The 18514-nt window shown below is 35.5% G+C and overlaps 1 protein-coding gene across 1 annotated transcript in view; it reads left to right on the forward strand.

Annotated features, from left to right (window-relative positions):
* The first annotated feature begins 1322 nt into the window (after nucleotides 1-1322).
* LOC139733133 (uncharacterized) overlaps nucleotides 1323-18514 on the forward strand; it is a 64857-nt gene continuing 47665 nt past the window's right edge. Inside the window, exons 1-4 of the mRNA XM_071643974.1 lie at nucleotides 1323-1522; nucleotides 15914-16000; nucleotides 16457-16606; nucleotides 17018-17062. Of these exons, the coding sequence (XP_071500075.1) occupies nucleotides 1370-1522; nucleotides 15914-16000; nucleotides 16457-16606; nucleotides 17018-17062 (435 nt within the window). The 5' untranslated portion in view covers nucleotides 1323-1369. The remainder of the gene's footprint in view (nucleotides 1523-15913; nucleotides 16001-16456; nucleotides 16607-17017; nucleotides 17063-18514) is intronic.

Consider the following 18514-nt stretch of genomic DNA (forward strand, 5'->3'; position numbering starts at 1 on the left):
GTATACAAACATGACAAAGTAAAATTTCACATTCTGTTACAAAACAGTGATATTTTGAGAAACTGCATTGGCAAATTGCATGCAAGGAGGTGATGATTTTGTAGCCTCACAAGTCTCCCATTGAGCTACACATTGTGAATCTTCGACACCTGATATTTGTTCTTTTTTATAAGGTGAAGGTGTGTGCGTTCATCATAGCAAATAAATGCAGTCTTGTAATAACCTAATCTTCTATTGTAGTTCCTAATTATTAACACAAAAACATAATTAATGTAATATCTTTGTGTGCAGAACAATGATAGTGTAGGTAATGACATCGCCACCTCTATTGAGTGTGTGTGTGTGTGTGTGTATGTGTGTGTGTATGTGTATGCTACTAATTTCAGTACTTGGTCATGTGTTATGCATTTATAAGATAATTCTTTCCCAATTTTGATGAAACTTCCACCATTTACAATGTAGTTTGTCAAATGCAGCTTTTTTTTTTCTTTAGTAGGCAACTTCAATATCAAGTGGAAATGCACTTTATGAAAGAATACTTCAGGACATACTCTATTAGATATTTTGAGCTCTTATAGTGGGTGTACCCTGTACACGACATCCATTTTTTTTTCTGACGTTGTCAGTAACAGTACCTGGTACTTTTATCCAGTGCCTGAATCCATCAATATGGGTTCACCCAAATCAGGCATTTTGATGATGCTTCTCTTACAAATGATGTATGTGCAGCATATATTGTTTTTGGGTTTTTTTTAATGATGATATGACATGTTACACTGTACTGTATGTGCTGTTTTTCCCTCCATGAACAATCCACTGAAATGAGGTACTGTAGATGGTAAATCATGTACAATATTTAGTATCCAAGCAGTAGAGAGCAACTTGTGCAACAGTGAGCAGTAACCCAGGGCTGCACACCAGAGCCTAATTTTTCTACTGGTCCGACAGACAGGTTGTACTGGTCTGTCGGACCGGTAGGTATTCAGTTTTTTCCAGTTTTTACTGGTCCATTCCTGAAAAAGTTACTGGTCCAACGGTGATTTTTACTGGGCAGGGAATGTCGGACTAGTGCCAGTGTGCAGCGTTGAGTAACCTAGCTCACTTGTACTGAGTGATAAATGAGTGTCACAGCATGTGTATCATTAAATATCTGGACCTTGTGCTAACACAGAATATTTTATGATACTCGATAGCAACCTCATATTTGCAATTACCATGCAGCATCAAGTAGTCAAGCAGCTCTCATGATAGCACTTCGATGCAATATTAATGTTGGCTACTCTCACTTTAAGCCTTTGATGAAGTTAAAGTATAGACTGCGATGTAAAAACAGTCATATGCTATCGTTTTCCAGGCATCGCTATACAAAATGTCAACAGAAAGTGATGGATATGGAGAGTCCGAAACAGGAAGTGTTATGAGTGGGCGACAAAGGGTCCAGCTATCTCAGCGGGGAAGATCCAGGTCCTCATCTAGATCTGATGTTCCAAACAGGCTGGACTCTTTGACATCATCGCTCAGGGTAAGGGTAAAATAAATTTTCTGGGATTTATTCTGTATACAGTCATCTAGCTACAGTATCTGTGTGGAAGTACAATGCTTCATAGTCTCCCCCAAAACTTAAATTTCTCTTCATGTCTTGACATCAGAAATAAAAGCCTCCCTGATGTAGATATTATTTTGCCCTGCCTTTCTGATTGCTCTTTGGATTCTTCCTGATTTCAATGTGGAACTGTTGGCAGCCCTGCAAGCATGTACAACTGTATACAGTGTGTACATACAAGTATCAAGACATAAATTACAACTCTATCTCTTTCATTCACAGGCACTTACAATATGTGATCATGCATACAGTAATGCACAAATGTACATATGATATCTCTCCATTTATTTCCGCATTTCTCCATTTATTCAATTATCACATATGTGAAGGACACAAACATTTATCAAATTTTACATGCAAGATAGGGTTACAGCCCTGTTTTGAAATTTAAAAAGAGATACACTGTATTTGTTTGCAGCATTCTCATCCGCTTGCAAAATAGAAATTGGTTATAAAATTTCTTCTTGAATGTCAAATGCATAAAATATCCTCGTATTGCACTTAGACAATTTTAAATGATTGCAAGAGTTTGTTGTTTTGCATCGTCCAACCTCAGTCTCTTTCATTCAGTATCAATTTTCTGTTCTGATTGTGTCATAAGGGTGCTGGAAGGACATCTCTTGGGCACCTCTCTGGTGATATACAGTGGAAATTACACATACATGTGTATTAATGCTACGTACCTGTACCCATATCTGCCACACTAATTGGTGTAATTTTTGTGTGTTCCAAAATTTCTATCTGTTGGATAATTCTTACCAGCACCCTGTGTAGTTTGCCTTATAATTTGTTCACTAATGCTCTGACAATCATTCTGTAAAAATATTTACATTGTTCAATTTGTGTAAAGACATTTTTAATGCAGAGCGCTCTGTGGTGTATCCAATCCTTTGTGAGCGGAGTTGAAATGAAAGGGAAATTTGGTTTTAAAATTCCAGTGGGCAATACCAACAACACAGCTTACATTGTTTGTCTGTACCAATGCTGCAAGTTATACTCGATAAGGTATTTCCAATGATATTAAGTGTATAAAGGTACACTGTCCATCATACCAGTCTTAATGCTCACATTCTTTGCCACAGGTGCATACTCTACATCTGTATATTGTCTCTTTTTCTCTGTCTGTCTGTCTATCTATCTCTCTAGTTATATACATATTTGTGTATATTGTGTGTGTTTGTTACATGCTTTTCCCAATACTGATGTGTGTAATTTTGCAAGGAGTTCACTCCCAATTCCATTTTTGTGAAAAGGGAGAGAGAGAGAAAAAACAAATCTAGTCAATCAATACATTCCGGGAATGTGAGAATGATTTCTGTGTGTCACTGCCACAATCTGAGAGAGCGAGTCGGTGGTGCTGAATTGTAGCCAGCCAAGATGAAAGAAATATCGAATCCCTGCCATTGAACAAAGAAAACATGCAGGCGTGCCCCAGGGCAAAATATTGATAAATAGAATTAGTAATGGCACCAGGATGTGCTGCCATTGGTCAGCATATATAACAATTATTTTCGGGGGGGGGGGGGGTTTCAGCAACCTCTGCTGTTTAAAAACGCTAGAACTGTGTACATTGTGTGTGCAGAAGCTTTCCAAGTGTGTTTGAAGTGTCTGCTTGCGTGTCACATGCATGCATGCTGAAAAAGGGTTGAGGATCCTCTGTAACTATGCCCTGCCAAGACACATTTCTTCATTCCACATGTCTGGTACTTAAGCGTGGTTACTTTACCACTGAAATCAACAATAAAAACACAGAAATTTTGGAGCAGGGTTGAGCTCTTCAAAATTTGAAAAAAAAAATCAATAGGTACAGTGTAGTACATGTATGTATCATGCAGTTAAATGGTATTTGTGAAGGCTATTATAGGGTTTTTCCTCCCAATTTCATCTTATTTGCATTTGAATTTAATGAAAATGCATTCAAATTCAGTGGATATTCATCAATGCTCCGCCCTCATGGTTCATTTTAATTCTTGGATCATTCAAAATATATTTATGTATCATGCAGTTGAATGGTATTTGTGAAGGCTATTATAGGTTTTTTCCTCCCAATTTCATCTTATTTGCATTTGATAAAATGCATTTAACCGGGGGGCCAAAAGCTAAAAACAGAGTTCGAGTTCCACTCTCTCTACAAACTAAGTAGACCATGCTTATTTTCAAGTTTTTATTGTAACAAACAACATTCCACTGGTCTACCTCAAAAAATTTGTTGCGAAAGCCTCCAAATCCAAGATGGCGTCCAAGATGGCCGCCATATTTACTGAATTTGTTACTTAAACAATAGAATTCGATAGAAACATCAGATTTCAACAAATGTGATGTCATATGAAAGAGTATTAGATTTTCTACAAGTTGATACAATTTTTGTGTGTTATTGTGATAAATGGATTGAGATTTTAAGGAAAAAACACTCATTTTTTGATATTTTTCTGAAAAAATGAAAATCATGAAAATGCTTGATTCAGCATAAATCAGAGAAAGACTACAGGATTATCTTGAAACGCTTCAAGAATTTTGTTTGACATATAATTGATATTTGGAGAAAATTAGTGGTCAGTACCATTTTTGGTTCAGGAGTTATAATGTCTCAAACTTGAAAACTCACTAAGTAAAAATGGCCACTTTAGTTGTGACAAGACCTTGTTGGTTGTAAAGAGAGTCTGCGCACACCAAGACTACTACAGCACCACTGGCATAAATGGCACTGACTGTTTTAGCAGTGAGAGTGGTGCGTGTAGTACATGTAGTCTTGGTGCGCGCAGACTTTTTCTTTGACAAACAAGAGTTTGTGCCTGCAAACTAACTTTTCATACCAAGTGGTAGCTCAGGTGACGCTGATCGCTATTATTTCAAAGTACATGTAGATTGTTCTGAAGCAGATGAGATGAAGCAAAAAATATCTTTCAAATAGAGGTAGAAGCTTGAAACAGCCTTGCTATAGAAAGTTTAAAACAAAATTTGGATCAATCACTCAAAAAATTCAAGATTGCAGGCCATCAAAGCTGACGTAGTGTATTGCGCCAAAGTAAATGTATCATTTCGATTTTGATACAATTTTGTCTGTTGTGCTATCTATTCATATGTTATATTCTGAACATTGTAGTGCTATTTCAAACCGTCTTAGCTTTTTATGGAGACATTTTTAAGACCAATGATATTCTACTCCGAAAAAGAAAAAAAAAGAAGTGGAAGTTTTCATTTTTGAAGGAGTGAATAACGGAAAACTGTGAATTTAGAGTGAAATTGGAGTGAATTTTGAGTGAAAATGTTCATTTTCACTCATTTTAGAGAGACCTGATAGGGATCACTCATCACTCTTGGAGTGATCCCTGAGGTCTGTTTTGTTTGTCTGTTTTGCTCTCTATTTATATGGTTTTTATATATTCTGAATATTGCTATTTCAAACCATCTTAGGTTTTTATGTAGACATTTTTCAAAATGCACCATGAATATTTCTCTAAAAAGTAAAAAAAAAAAATCAAATCTAAAAATGTTTATGAAAACCATGTAGAAATTAACATCTTTCCCATATACTGTAAAACATGATATATTCGCAGCATGAAATTTTTGCAAATTGGAGCCGACAGCCTTTTTCGTGGCATGAAATTTTCGCGAATTGCTACTGTCATTCAATGCATGTAGTGTAGACAAAAGCTTTCGTGTGCATTTTAATTTCGCGAATTTTGGCGCTTGCGAAATTCGCGAAATTAAAGTGCACGCGAAAATTTCTTGTTTTACAGTAATCAATACTTGGAGAAAATTAGAGGTCAGTACTTGTATTTCGTTCAGGAGTTATAATGTCTTAAACTTGAAATCTCATTTTACATAATATCATGTATTTACACGCATCTGTTCCCAAAGACGTCACCGAGGGTCAAATCCAAGATCGTGCTTACTTTTCGAGTTCCACTCTCTCTACAAGCAAGACCATACATAATATTAAACATAATAAGCAATGTTCCATAAGCACACCTCAGTACATTTGTTCCAAAAACCTCCAAAGTACAGATGCGGTCCAATAGGCCACCATTTTTATTGAATTTAACATTTCAAATATAAAATTTGATAGAGACGTTGGATTGCAACAAATTTGATGTCATACGAAGGAGAGTAAAACTTCCTAAAAGTTGATACCCCCTTACCCTAGCTGTGTATTGTGATAAATGGGGGGGGGGGGGTTGTTTGCTTCTCTTTTTTGGGGGGGGGGGGGAGGAAATCCATATTTTATATTGTTTTGAAAAAAGGAAGAAATGTAAAAATGCATGATTTAGTATTTATCAAAGAAGAACTGAAGAATTATTTTGAAACCTGCCATTGAGATTGAGATTTACTGAGATTGATACATAATTCATATTCATGGAATTACAGGCAATATCACACACTGTTGACAAGTTAACATCTAAAACTTGAAAAAATTATATTTATGCGTTATAAATTTTGCATGCAATGTGTTTACATGGTCACATGTAATACTGTAATGGTCTCGTGACTTGCAAGTGCCTGCAAACTAACTTTTCATGCCAAGTGGTAGGTGACGCTGGTCGCTATTACTGTAGCATTTCATAGTAGATTGTTCTGAGGCAGATAAGATTGAACAAAAAGTATTTTCCACAAAGAGATAGGAGCTTGGAATTTGGCACAAATTTTGCCAATTTGTCATATTTAGCGACAAAAATAGTATCGACACAAATTTCAAGATGGCGGTAATTAATCGAGGTTGTCGTTCAAGGCATTATTTACCATTAGTGGAAACAAAAACCCAGCTTCAGTTAATCCCTCGAACTAGTTCTGAACTGTGAGTTAGGGATAGAACAACTAATGTACAAATTTAAATCAGTATAGTTGATGCTAAGTAATGTTAGATATACTAAGTAGATCTGATAAGAATAATTTTTTTTTATACTAAACTGTCAACAGTTATCATGGTTATGGTTTCTTGAAAAGAAATGGTGATATCTCCGTATGTTTTAGGCTTTATGATATATTCTTTTTTACATGGTAGAATGTTTTGTGATAAAACTAACCTGCACATATAAATCAAATGTGATATCTCCCCCAATGGTGAACAATATATACCTTTAGTGTGTTGCGTCAAAGTTGAATCTCAACTTACAATTTGATATATTTTTTTAATCTTCTTATATTGCTGTCTATTATATGTTTCTTTTTTTATTCTTTTTTACTTTTTAGAGAAATATTCATGGTGCATTCTGAAAATGTCTACATAAAAACCTAAGATGGTTTGAAATAGCATTACAATATTCAGAATATATAAAAACCATATAAATAGACAGCAAAACAGACAAACAAAACAGACCTCAGGGATCACTCCAAGAGTGACGAGTGATCCCTATCAGGTCTCTCTAAAATGAGTGAAAATGAACATTTTCACTCAAAATTCACTCCAATTTCACTCTAAATTCACAGTTTTCTGTTATTCACTCCTTCAAAAATGAAAACTTCCACTCGTTCTTTTTTTTCTTTTTCGGAGTAGAATATCATTGGTCTTAAAGATGTCTCCATGAAAAGCTAAGACGGTTTGAAATAGCACTACAATGTTCAGAATATAACATATGAATAGATAGCACAACAGACAAAATTGTATCAAAATCGAAATGATACATTTACTTTGGCGCAATACACTACCTTGTATGTCAGCTTTGATGGCCTGCAATCTTGACTTTTTTGAGTGATTGATCCAAATTTTGTTTTAAACTTTCTATAGCAAGGCTGTTTCAAGCTTCTACCTCTATTTGAAAGATATTTTTTGCTTCATCTCATCTGCTTCAGAACAATCTATATACATGTACTTTGAAATAATAGCGATCAGCGTCACCTGAGCTACCACTTGGTATGAAAAGTTAGTTTGCAGGCACAAACTCTTGTTTGTCAAAGAAAAAGTCTGCGCGCACCAAGACTACATGTACTACACGCACCACTCTCACTGCTAAAACCGTAAGTGCCATATGCCAGTGGTGCGTGTAATAGTCTTGGTGTGCGCAGACTCTCTTTACAACCAACAAGGTCTTGTCACAACTAAAGTGGCCATTTTTACATAGTGAGTTTTCAAGTTTGAGACATTATAACTCCTGAACCAAAAATGGTACTGACCCCTAATTTTCTCCAAATATCAATTATATGTCAAAATAAATTCTTGAAACGTTTCAAGATAATCCTGTAGTCTTTCTTTGATTTATGCTGAATCAAGCATTTTCATGATTTTCATTTTTTCAGAAAAATATCAAAAAATGAGTGTTTTTTCCTTAAAATCTCAATCCATTTATCACAATAACCCGTAAAAATTGTATCAACTTGTAGAAAATTTAATTCTCATTCATATGACATCACATTTGTTGAAATCTGATGTTTCTATTGAATTCTATAGTTCAAGTAACAAATTCAGTAAATACGGCTGCCATCTTGGACGCCATCTTGGATTTGGAGGCTTTCGCAACAAATTTTTTGAGGTAGACCAGTGGAATGTTGTTTGTTACAATAAAAACTTGAAAATAAGCATGGTCTACTTAGTTTGTAGAGAGAGTGGAACTCACTCGTTAAGTAAGCGAGTTTTTGGGATTTGGCCCTCCGGTTAATTCGAATTCAATGGATTTTCATCAATGCTCTGCCCTCATGGTTCATTTTAATTCTTGGATCATTCAAAATATATTTCATGTCAATAACTCATTCCTTTTAGATTGTAATTCAATTTAGAGAGAAATCCATTTAAAACTTAAAAAGTTTTTTCAATTTTGTGTCAGCTGAATAGACGTTAGATTTCATCCCAAGTACCAATTTCAATTTCATTTATACAATGTAGGCACACAGCTTTAAACTTTAAACATTCAAGTTCAATCAACATAAACAAGCTCTGTTATATATGTGATTCATGCCACATATAATACACATCAAATTTCCATTTTCACTCTTAGATAATATAATTTCATCTTTATTTCAAAGTTTTATTCAATCAGTTAGTTTCAGTCATATTTTCTGTATTACTCTTTTTCCTAATCTTTCTTCCAGTTTTACTTTATTCATTATACAATATGGATGTAAACACATTTACAGAATGGTCATATCTCTCAATTTTTTACACATCCAGTATCCGTATCAACCCATTGAGGATGAGTCCCAAGTATACTCAGGCAGGTGTCAATGGGAAATGCATGTTGTAGCAAAATCAAACCATCCTCAACGGGTTAACATTTTAAATTCCTCCCCTCCGTCAATTGTTTACCTTTCTTATACATTGTGCATGTACCTTGCTTGACCCAGCTGTAGACCTGTGTTTGTTTGTTTTTTTCCAAGAGTATATCAACAATTTGATATAAAATCTTGCTGTTGCTGTTATCAAATGCTTCAGCTACTACTATTCTGTCCATTTTCAAGATATACATAATCTGATCCACCAAATCTGAGCTCAGCCACCAAAGTCATGCATACATGTATACATGTAAGGGAATGTAGGATGCATGCATGTTACAATGTATGTGTATGAAAGTTGTCACTGATGGTTTGTTGGAGGAATGAGAAATTTCAGTATAAGGTCCCAATTCACAGTACATAAGTTTGCATTATTTGTTCAGACAGATGAGTTACTTTGGAAGGTACCACAAAGAATATTGTACACAGCAGTTACAAAAAACAATGCCCAAATGCTGTAAATGCTTGCCTTTTTGTTAATTTGAATTCCTTAACATTCATCACAGCAGTGCTGATGTGAATTTGAAAGCATTTTGCATGCAATTTGAATTTGTGTGTGCTTTTTACACATTCATGTGAGAAAATCATGATAAAAATGCTGGTGAATTTAAATTGAATGAACTGGTTAAATTTTTGAATGTTGGTCTCGGTGATCATTCAAATTTGGTTGAAATTCTTATTCTTAAATTGAGTGCAAATCTGATGAAATTGGGCGGGAAAACGTATATGTTACCAATGCGCCATTCTTGTGGCTGTATGTGACTTTAGAAATGGAAGAGTACTTTTCTGTTGTTGTTTTTTATTGGCTGTTTTATTACGGACTCAATTTATGCAAAGTGCAGAAATGAATGAAATGACAGTAATACACACAGCTGATTCTAAATTGTTCAGGTGAGGGCAAAAAAAACAAGAATGCATCCTACATTGTATATTTGGCTCACCAAATATGCTATGAATGATATCCAGTTATGTGTATACATACAGTGTAACTATGCTCTTATAGCTTAAAATACAAATATGTATAATATATATACAATGTAAGTCCTACATTCATTGACAGCTGGGGATAATAGGAATTAACTTTTCCCCAGAATGTGTACATGTACGTGTATAATGAATAACCTGAAACAGTACAATACATGTACAGATGTGTATGTCAGCCAGTATTTTTCTGAAGGCTGACCTGCTCACAGGTGTCACATGCATCCAGATCATATGGGATACATTGTATGCAATCATGGCATTTATGATTTAACATATGTACGGAGAGATCACAATTTTTCATCGAGGCTTAGATAAAATACACTGTGGATCTGTTTCAATTGGTGCAGTCCCTGATAAAAAAAGGGGAAAAAAATCTAGTAGACTTACTGTGCATAATTTATTTTTGTCCCTTTACAAAATATGCTACTGGTCAGTATGTCTAGTTTCAGTGTAAAGTCATAAAAGCAAGGTACAAAACTACCTATATGTGTATCTATTTTGTGTGTGTGTGTGTGTGTGTGTGTGTGTGTGTGTGTGTGTGTGTGTGAAAGAGGCAACAAACATGGTCACTGCTTAGCATGGGCTTTGTCGTTGCCACAATATATCAAGCAACAAACACTTAAGGGGGTATCTCACTGAGCGGCGAATGTTTGCGAACGTAGCGAGTTCAGGATTTCACCAGGGTTCGTAAAGGGTTGCAAAAGGTTCGTTAACAGTTGCAAGAAAGTTCGCAAACTGTTTTTATTGTCGCAAACAGTTTTTCTTGTCGCAAAGAAATTTTGAACATGTTCAAAATTTCTTTGTGAACATTTGCGAATTTGTATTTTTGCTAACAGTTGCAAACATTCGCAAAACACCCGTAAGAATTCGCAAACGGTTGTAATACGGTGTCGCTAACATTTTTATTTGATTCGCCACTGCAAGCGAACAAGTAAACAAGTGGATCCTATATAAAAGCTCCTGAAACAGGCAAGGTTCCACTCTAAGGAAGTTCTTGAAGCTCTTGACATCTCCATCATGTAATTGCTGCAAAAGCTTTTCATATTGACCAAAGTCTGTCCTCTGCGACAACCACTCTTTGACCCAAACAGTCATTCTTTTCTTCTTCCTTTCTTGTTTTTCTTTATCTTCTTTCTCTCATGCTGCACGATAGCTGTAGCAGCAGCCTGGCAAAGTAGCTCTTTAAGGATAGCAGCATGTCGAGCCTCTTCTTGGCAGATATCTATTTCCATATACTGGAAATCCATTTTGAATGGTTGTCACAAGAGATCTGAATTCAGTGGAAGGTTGTACGTTCTTTTTATGGGTCTCACTATACACAATCGCCTGGTACTTTTGTAGGTGCCAGCTCATACGCAAATTTTCGCAAAGGATTTGCAAACTGTTGCTAATATTCGCAAAACTGTCGCTAACATTTGCAAAATTGTCGCTAACATTTGCTAACAGTCGCTAACATTTGCTAACAGTCGCTAATAGTCGCCACCTGTGTTTCGCAAACATTAGCTGAAGTGTTGCTAATTGTCACTAAACATCGCTAAAAGTCGCTAACTGTCGCTAATGGCAGAAGCAAACCTTGATTTTTCGCAAACATTCATCAGAAAAGTTGGCGAATCTCAAATTCGCTATGTTCGCAAACATTGGCCGCTCAGTGAGATACCAGCTTTAGGAAGGTGTAGTGTACAGCTTATTGTGTGTACAAAGGTTTGTAGGAGCGTACTGGAAACATTTTAGAGACCTAGAGGTAAGGAGGGAATGATTCATTATAGCTCACAGTCATTGTGCAATTACACCCCACAGCTTGTTGGAAATGCAAATGTTCCTGATGGTGGAGTAGAGACTATTCCCGGGAGAAAAGACAAACCTACAAAGGCAGCAAATGAAGGTCCAGGGCAATTTGATTACATTATTCACCTGTACACTTATAGGAATGCAACAGTTTGATTAACACACATGCTGAGATCAATGCTTAAATGCCTAGGTCAGTTTACATTGGGCAGGTATTTCATGTATTGACTTGCAAACTGTTATTTTTGTACAGCATCGATTTAGAGAGAAGAAATCATGTTTTCACATTTATTGTACATCAGTGCAGTATTGAAAATAATGATGATAACAGTAATGATAGAAGATAACACATATAGCGCTTAATACTGGCATTTCTAAGGGCATTGATATAGAAAAAAATATTAGATTACAGCATATGATATGTATGTACACTATTGGTGCCAATAGTGTACATGACAACAACAAAAATACTGATGTAGTAATGATGTCCTTCATCATTGCAATAGCTAATTCATCAATAAGGACTGTGTTTTACCATAATGTTTCTGTTCAATTGAGTTGGATTCAATTCAGTTCCTTATACATAAGGCACTTAAAGCCAACAAGAAGTTCCAGAGTGAAACCATGATTCAAAGTATCTTAATATAACTACTAGTCAGTATGATGCTTAGAGAGCATTATAACTCATGTCTGATCATTAGAACGTCAACTTAGATGAGAACTGCAGTGATGACTGTTGCAAAATAACGGCTGGTTTTCTAATGGAAGAATTTCATACAGACAGATAATGTACAAATTTTAGTGGAGTAATCACAAACAACACAAAGCAAGGATTTTGTGATCCCTTGGTAACAATGTACTGAAGTAATGAAGGTTTGATTGACAAAGTAGCATCAGCAATCAAAATCATACTTTAACTTATGACAAGAAGAAATTTTGATTATAAATCACAAGAATTACTGTACACTGAGTCTTCGGGTCTATGACAGGATTATAATTCATGAAGTCTTTTGAATTGATTAAAAGTCTTACTCACTGAATCAAATTTGGCAGATTCCAGGGTTTTGAACTGTCAAAATATACTGATGTTGAATTGAAGGGCAATGAATGGCAGTTTATAATCTTTTTTTGTTTTCCAGTATTAAACTAGTCAGAAATTGCATTATTTCTTTTTTCTTGGCAAGGGATGAAAAAAGATTGGGATATGGAGGGCTAGATATCAATTCTCAGGGTCATTTGTAAAATCAGTAGACTTTATTCAAATATACAGTACACAATGGTACATTATGATAGGCCATACTCTTGGCAGATAACAGTGATTTTGTAAAGAGCCATACACTAGGCTACCCAGTTGAATGCATGCTGCAATGAAATTATTGCTGAAGTGTTTCTCCCATAAAAGTCACTCTGGTCATTTCATTATGTATTTTGACATTTGATCAGTGAAACTCTACCTTTAATATCTACAGTTCTATTTTGCTCCATTGCATCATGAAATAGTGCAATATGCCATATTTTGATGCTGGCATCCAAAGACTATCACAAGCTATCAATGTTATTTAATAGCAAAATTTAAAATCAGCATTCCAATTCTTAGGTCTGTAGAATGGAATATAGAATGATAACAAAGGATTTCAAAATGAAATGAGATAAGGATCAATATAAGTGTCATGAAATCAATGTGAACCAGTGGGTTAGATATAATTTCCTTTTTTTTTTTTTGGTTAAGTATTCCAAGCAGTTCATAATTTTCTTCAGATGACCTCGTGAAAATCAAGCAAAATTGGATTCTTTCCTGCCATCCAATAATGTTCATATTATGGTATCTTAAACTGCCCATTTAAGGATATTAAACATGAATCATATTTCATGAAATGGCAATTAGAGTTTCTGCCAGCCTTAAATGTTACAATTCCCGATCTCACAGAAAATATTTGTGCAACATAAAGTGAGGAAAATACCATTCTTGTTTCTATTTCTAAAACCTACTGAAACTCGCCAAGCATGCCTGATACTTGTGACATCATTGAATGGAATTAGCAAGCAAAAGTAGACTGCAAAGCAAACATTGCCAAAATATCAGGAAATGATAGAAAAAAGACAGCTACCCTCTCAGCAATTACACTTAGACAATTACTTCTTCAAAGATGATTTCTTGGGAATCAATAATGTACACTTGTTACTATGCCTTTGGCCTGTGGAGATTAGCAATGGCATAGTAAGGAGAAGAGGATAAATGCCCCCCCCCCCTTAATTTGAGAGGAGTTTGGAGACAAGCCTTTTCTCTTATTCTGGACCAGTTCAGATGTAGTCTGATAAGAAATAATAAATGTTTATAAGCACGCAATGAAAATTTGATTCAAAATTGATCAGATAAAAGTTAAGCAAGTCATGAGATTATGAAGTTTTGCTCATTTTCACAAAACAGTTCTTTAACAGTCCATATAAATTGTAATTGATTGAAAAATTGCCCTTCACTGATATTGATAAGCTGTGTTTTAGTAATAGTCATAATCAAAAAATCATGGGCATATTCTGCACATACGCGGGTTGGTATTGTGTGTTGGTCAATATGAGTATATACATGCAAAAGAGTGAGTTAGATGATGTCATCTCACATCTTGCCATATGGTTTGCACACAAAATTTTTAGTTGTTTTCTTCCAATGCAATTATGCCCCAGACTAAAATCCTCATACTGTATATCTGATGTATCAATTACTTTGAAGCAATTCAGCCATACACTTGTATCTAACAGCAGAAATTTTGAATTTTTGTCATTTTTTTGTTTGTTGTACAATGTACATGATCTAGCAGTGAAAAATTGTGAGGTGATGACATCATCACCTCATTCATTTGCATATTCATATCAACTGTTCAAGAACTGTTTTGCAAAAATTTTTTATATCTTGCTATTTCATAACTTCTGTACATTTTATCTGACTTTGATCAAGTTTGTCATTGTTGTGCTTATAAAATTTTGCTCTTTCTTAAGACTTACCTTTAACTGGTTCAGATTTTCCCTTTAACCCTAGAAGTTGCTGTGCTTTATTCACCATATTCACCAGACATATTATGTTATGAAACTGATTGTCATTATAGAGATTACCAAATCCCCATGACTCCTATTGTGTCACCAGGGCCTTCCTGTTAGACTGGGGCACATTGCTTCTCCAGGATGGCCTTGTTAACTTTAGGTTGGAATCGATTTTGGAATGCTGATTTAGAAGCTTGCAAGTTTTCATAAGTGTTTGATCACATGAAAGGTTAAGCAAGGATCCCGCTTAAGTGGTGGCTGGTTTTAGCCCATGCAAATCACCCAGCATAACCCAATAATACATGAGCATTTTTACTGAACCATGCGCAGATATTTTACTTTTTAGTATCCATGAGTGACAATGACACAAAAATGACACAGAGGTCTCGTACACATAGTATGTGGGTGATGCATCAGTGAAACAAACCTTTATAATCCACTATGTTTGTTCCCAAAATAATCCTCTCCAGAGTTAACAACACAAGTCAGGATGCCTACATGTACTACCCTGCTGATGCCTAGAAATGATATTACCCTTTTAACTTACGTGTTACACCATTCAAGAGAACAACATGTGCAACATGAAATTTAGGGACGGACACATTCTCCTTTTTAATTTTCTATTTGTGATCATCCCTCTTTCTCTGTCTGTCACACACACAGACACACACACATATATAAACATACACAAACACATCCATACACAGAAGCACAGCAGAACAGTGTGCACTGCATGTGGGGAAGGTGACTCTCCATGCGCAAATGTACCTGCACTGAAGTGTATGTATGAGTAGAAGCAGATGGCACTCAAAAAGACCGTCAGCACCATTCCACCCTTCTGTGTAGTCGACTCCCACAACCTACAGTGTACGTCCTACTGACCCACAGCAAATGTTTAGACCTTGCAATCAACACTGTCTGGTAATGGTTAGAAAATAACTTCTGGTAAGGGAATGAAATCCCTGCAATAGTTTTTGTGGATTTACTAATAGTCAGCAGTTATACTTAAGTACAATAGACATTAACAAGAGACAATGGACATGTTTTTAGCCAAAATATGTTCCGATGAAGTGGTAGAAATAACATGTTAAAAGTTTGTTACATTGAATTTTATTGCGCTTGATTGGTTCTCCCACTATTAGTTCCCAATTATCATGTGAGCACTGTAATTGCATACATCTTTAGAGACAATGAAATGATAGGGCACATGACACTAATTTGGACATACACTTTGTATGTCATTCAGGTGTGGTTATCCATAAAAAGATTGATTATGTACTGAAATCTTCCAAATCGCTACAGGACACTAACAAGAATCTCCTGGAGGTTGGTGACCTGCTAAATCAATACAGAGATGCTAACAGCAGGCAAACAGATGCAATAGAAAGGGTAAAACTCTTTTTACAAATACAAATTTAGTTGCCTTACTGGAAAAACTGTATAAAGACTATAGTTGTTGAAAAGTTAATTCCTACAGGATCTGTGTCAGAAAATGTCAGGTTCATGCATTACCCTTTATGCAATATTGTAATCAAATTTGTATAGTTACTTTAAATCAAGTCATGCATTGTATGTATTGGCATTGCTATATTTGTACATCAGTTAGTATGATATTTCATAAACATTTGCTAATGTTCTGAAAATATTGAATTGAATGCATATTTTACTTTGTGAATGTTTCAAGAAGAGCTTATTCTGTAGATTAATGTAGAGCATTAATTACAAAATGTAGAAATAGATTATAAAGATATGAAGGTGCTTAGCAAACTGTACATTTTGGTTTGCAGATAACAGTATCTTATTGATGTATGGATGCAGTATTCTTTCATTCTTTGACATATATAGCTTCGAGAAAACCTTAGTAGTGCCAATCAGCAACGTGACCGCAATCACACTGAGAGGCTGTCAAGGTATGAGTCAGACACAATGTCAGCAAGTGAGCTACGGAGTGGAAGAGAACCCCGACGCAGGAGGACTGCATCTGAAATATATACTGTGAGAAACTGTTTTTTCTCCATTTCACAACATACTGTATATTGAATATTTGCATAGTATTATATGTTGATTTTTGTATCATTTTTTGATTGTGCATTTTGGTGTGGCTTGCTATCACACATGTACATTTTGCCAACAGGAAATTACTTACTATCATGACTCTCATGAAATCTTGCAAAAAATTACACTTCAGTATTATCCCCCACAACAAATTGTGCTATAAATTCACTTATTAAATAATTGCTATTACATGAGTGTGTGTGTTGTTGTTTTTATTAAATACGCATAACATGAAGATGACCATAGATCAACCTCAAATACTGAGTCATATGAAGTGAATACTGTATCAATTTTCTGATTCAAATGAAAAGTGCCGTCTGAATTGTCTTATTTTGTGTGTTTTTCTCACAGAGAAGACTGCGACCATCAGTTAGATTCAGCCGTGATGTTGATGAGGTGAGGCTGGCTCATTTGTTACCATGGCAATGCATTAAGATTTCATGGCATAATTTCCCTTTCTACATACAGTACATATAAAATGTATAATACATTGTATTTCATATTTCTGTCTCAACAAGGTTGAATAGCAATCAATATCATTTGATTTCTGTGTCTATTTCTACTTCTTTACAAGAACCCCTGTTTCTATTTCTTTGCAAGTTTTTGTTTAGCTCACCTGAGCCAAAGGCTCAAGTGAGCTATTACTATCATTCATCGTGTGGTGCACATCATGCTTTTTACACATCCAGCTTCTTCTTGAAGAGCCCATGACAGATTTTCACTAAACTTGGCAGTAGCATCCCAGGGGTAATGGGATCTCAACTTGTTCAAACGAGCACCATGCCTCTTCCCTTTGGGCTTCCCAATGCCTGGAAATTAAGGAATCTTTAAAAGATTTTCTTCTCTGTGAATAAGTACATTGATGGTTGTAGTTTCATGTTTGTTCATGGCAGATACTGGGTACCCACTTGAGGCCTTGTCGGGGGAGGGGGACCAGTTTGAGGCGCAATTTTCTCATTTTCATTTTATTGAAAAGACATGGTCAAATTTTCACCAAACTTGGCAAGTTCAATGTATTGTTTTGCTAGGGTGATAGCTTATATTTTTACAAATGGCACCATGCCCCACCTAGGCACCCAGGAGTCCTAGAATCCAAAATAGAGAATCTTTCAAAATCTTCTTCTATTAAACCAGAAATTAATATGGAGCCGAAATGCTATGAGTATTTGAGTACAGCTTAAGCTGCATTTATCTTCTTTAAAACAAGAAATGCTCTGCTTAAAGATGCATGCAGTGAGTGTACTTTCAAGCTTGTGTATGCCAGATTCAGGGGTGGCCACCCTCGGGCCAAATTGTGGACCAGTTTTCACATTTTGATTTTATTTTTTTAGAAATGCATGATCATTTTTTTTTCAAAACTTGGCAAGTATTATAGCCAGTGTGATAGAGTATACAAGTGTACGCCATGTCCCCCAAAGTTTGATATGTTCTTCAGAGGTAATAGCTGCAAGGGTGCCTGCAAGACTCCTGAAGAAGGTGTGGGACACCAAAAATTTTAGTCAAATAAACATACAAGTTAATGCTATGAGTTTAGAATGGTACGTTAATGACTGTAGTTTCAAGTTTCATGTTCAAGATATGTTGGGGCCAACACATTTCCTAAATCTTCTTGAAAACACATACTGTAAAAGTGGTTTCTTTCGCGTACAGCTACTTTCGCAGTTTCCATCGGTGTCGACTTTTTCGTGTGTGTTTGAATTCACGGTCGGCAAAAATTTGTGAATTCACAGTTGGCAAAACTGTTTTTATTTTGCACATGAAAACCAAAACTTTCATCCAATTATTCTTTTATCTATTAAATAGAAATTAGAATTAGATGTAGGCTTACCTGAAATCCCGTCTCTCGAG

Source organism: Diadema antillarum, unplaced genomic scaffold, assembly GCF_040938485.1.
Source record: "Diadema antillarum isolate AM-2024a unplaced genomic scaffold, OU_Dant_1.0 seq00000461_RagTag, whole genome shotgun sequence".
Classification (NCBI taxonomy): Eukaryota; Metazoa; Echinodermata; class Echinoidea; order Diadematoida; family Diadematidae; genus Diadema; species Diadema antillarum.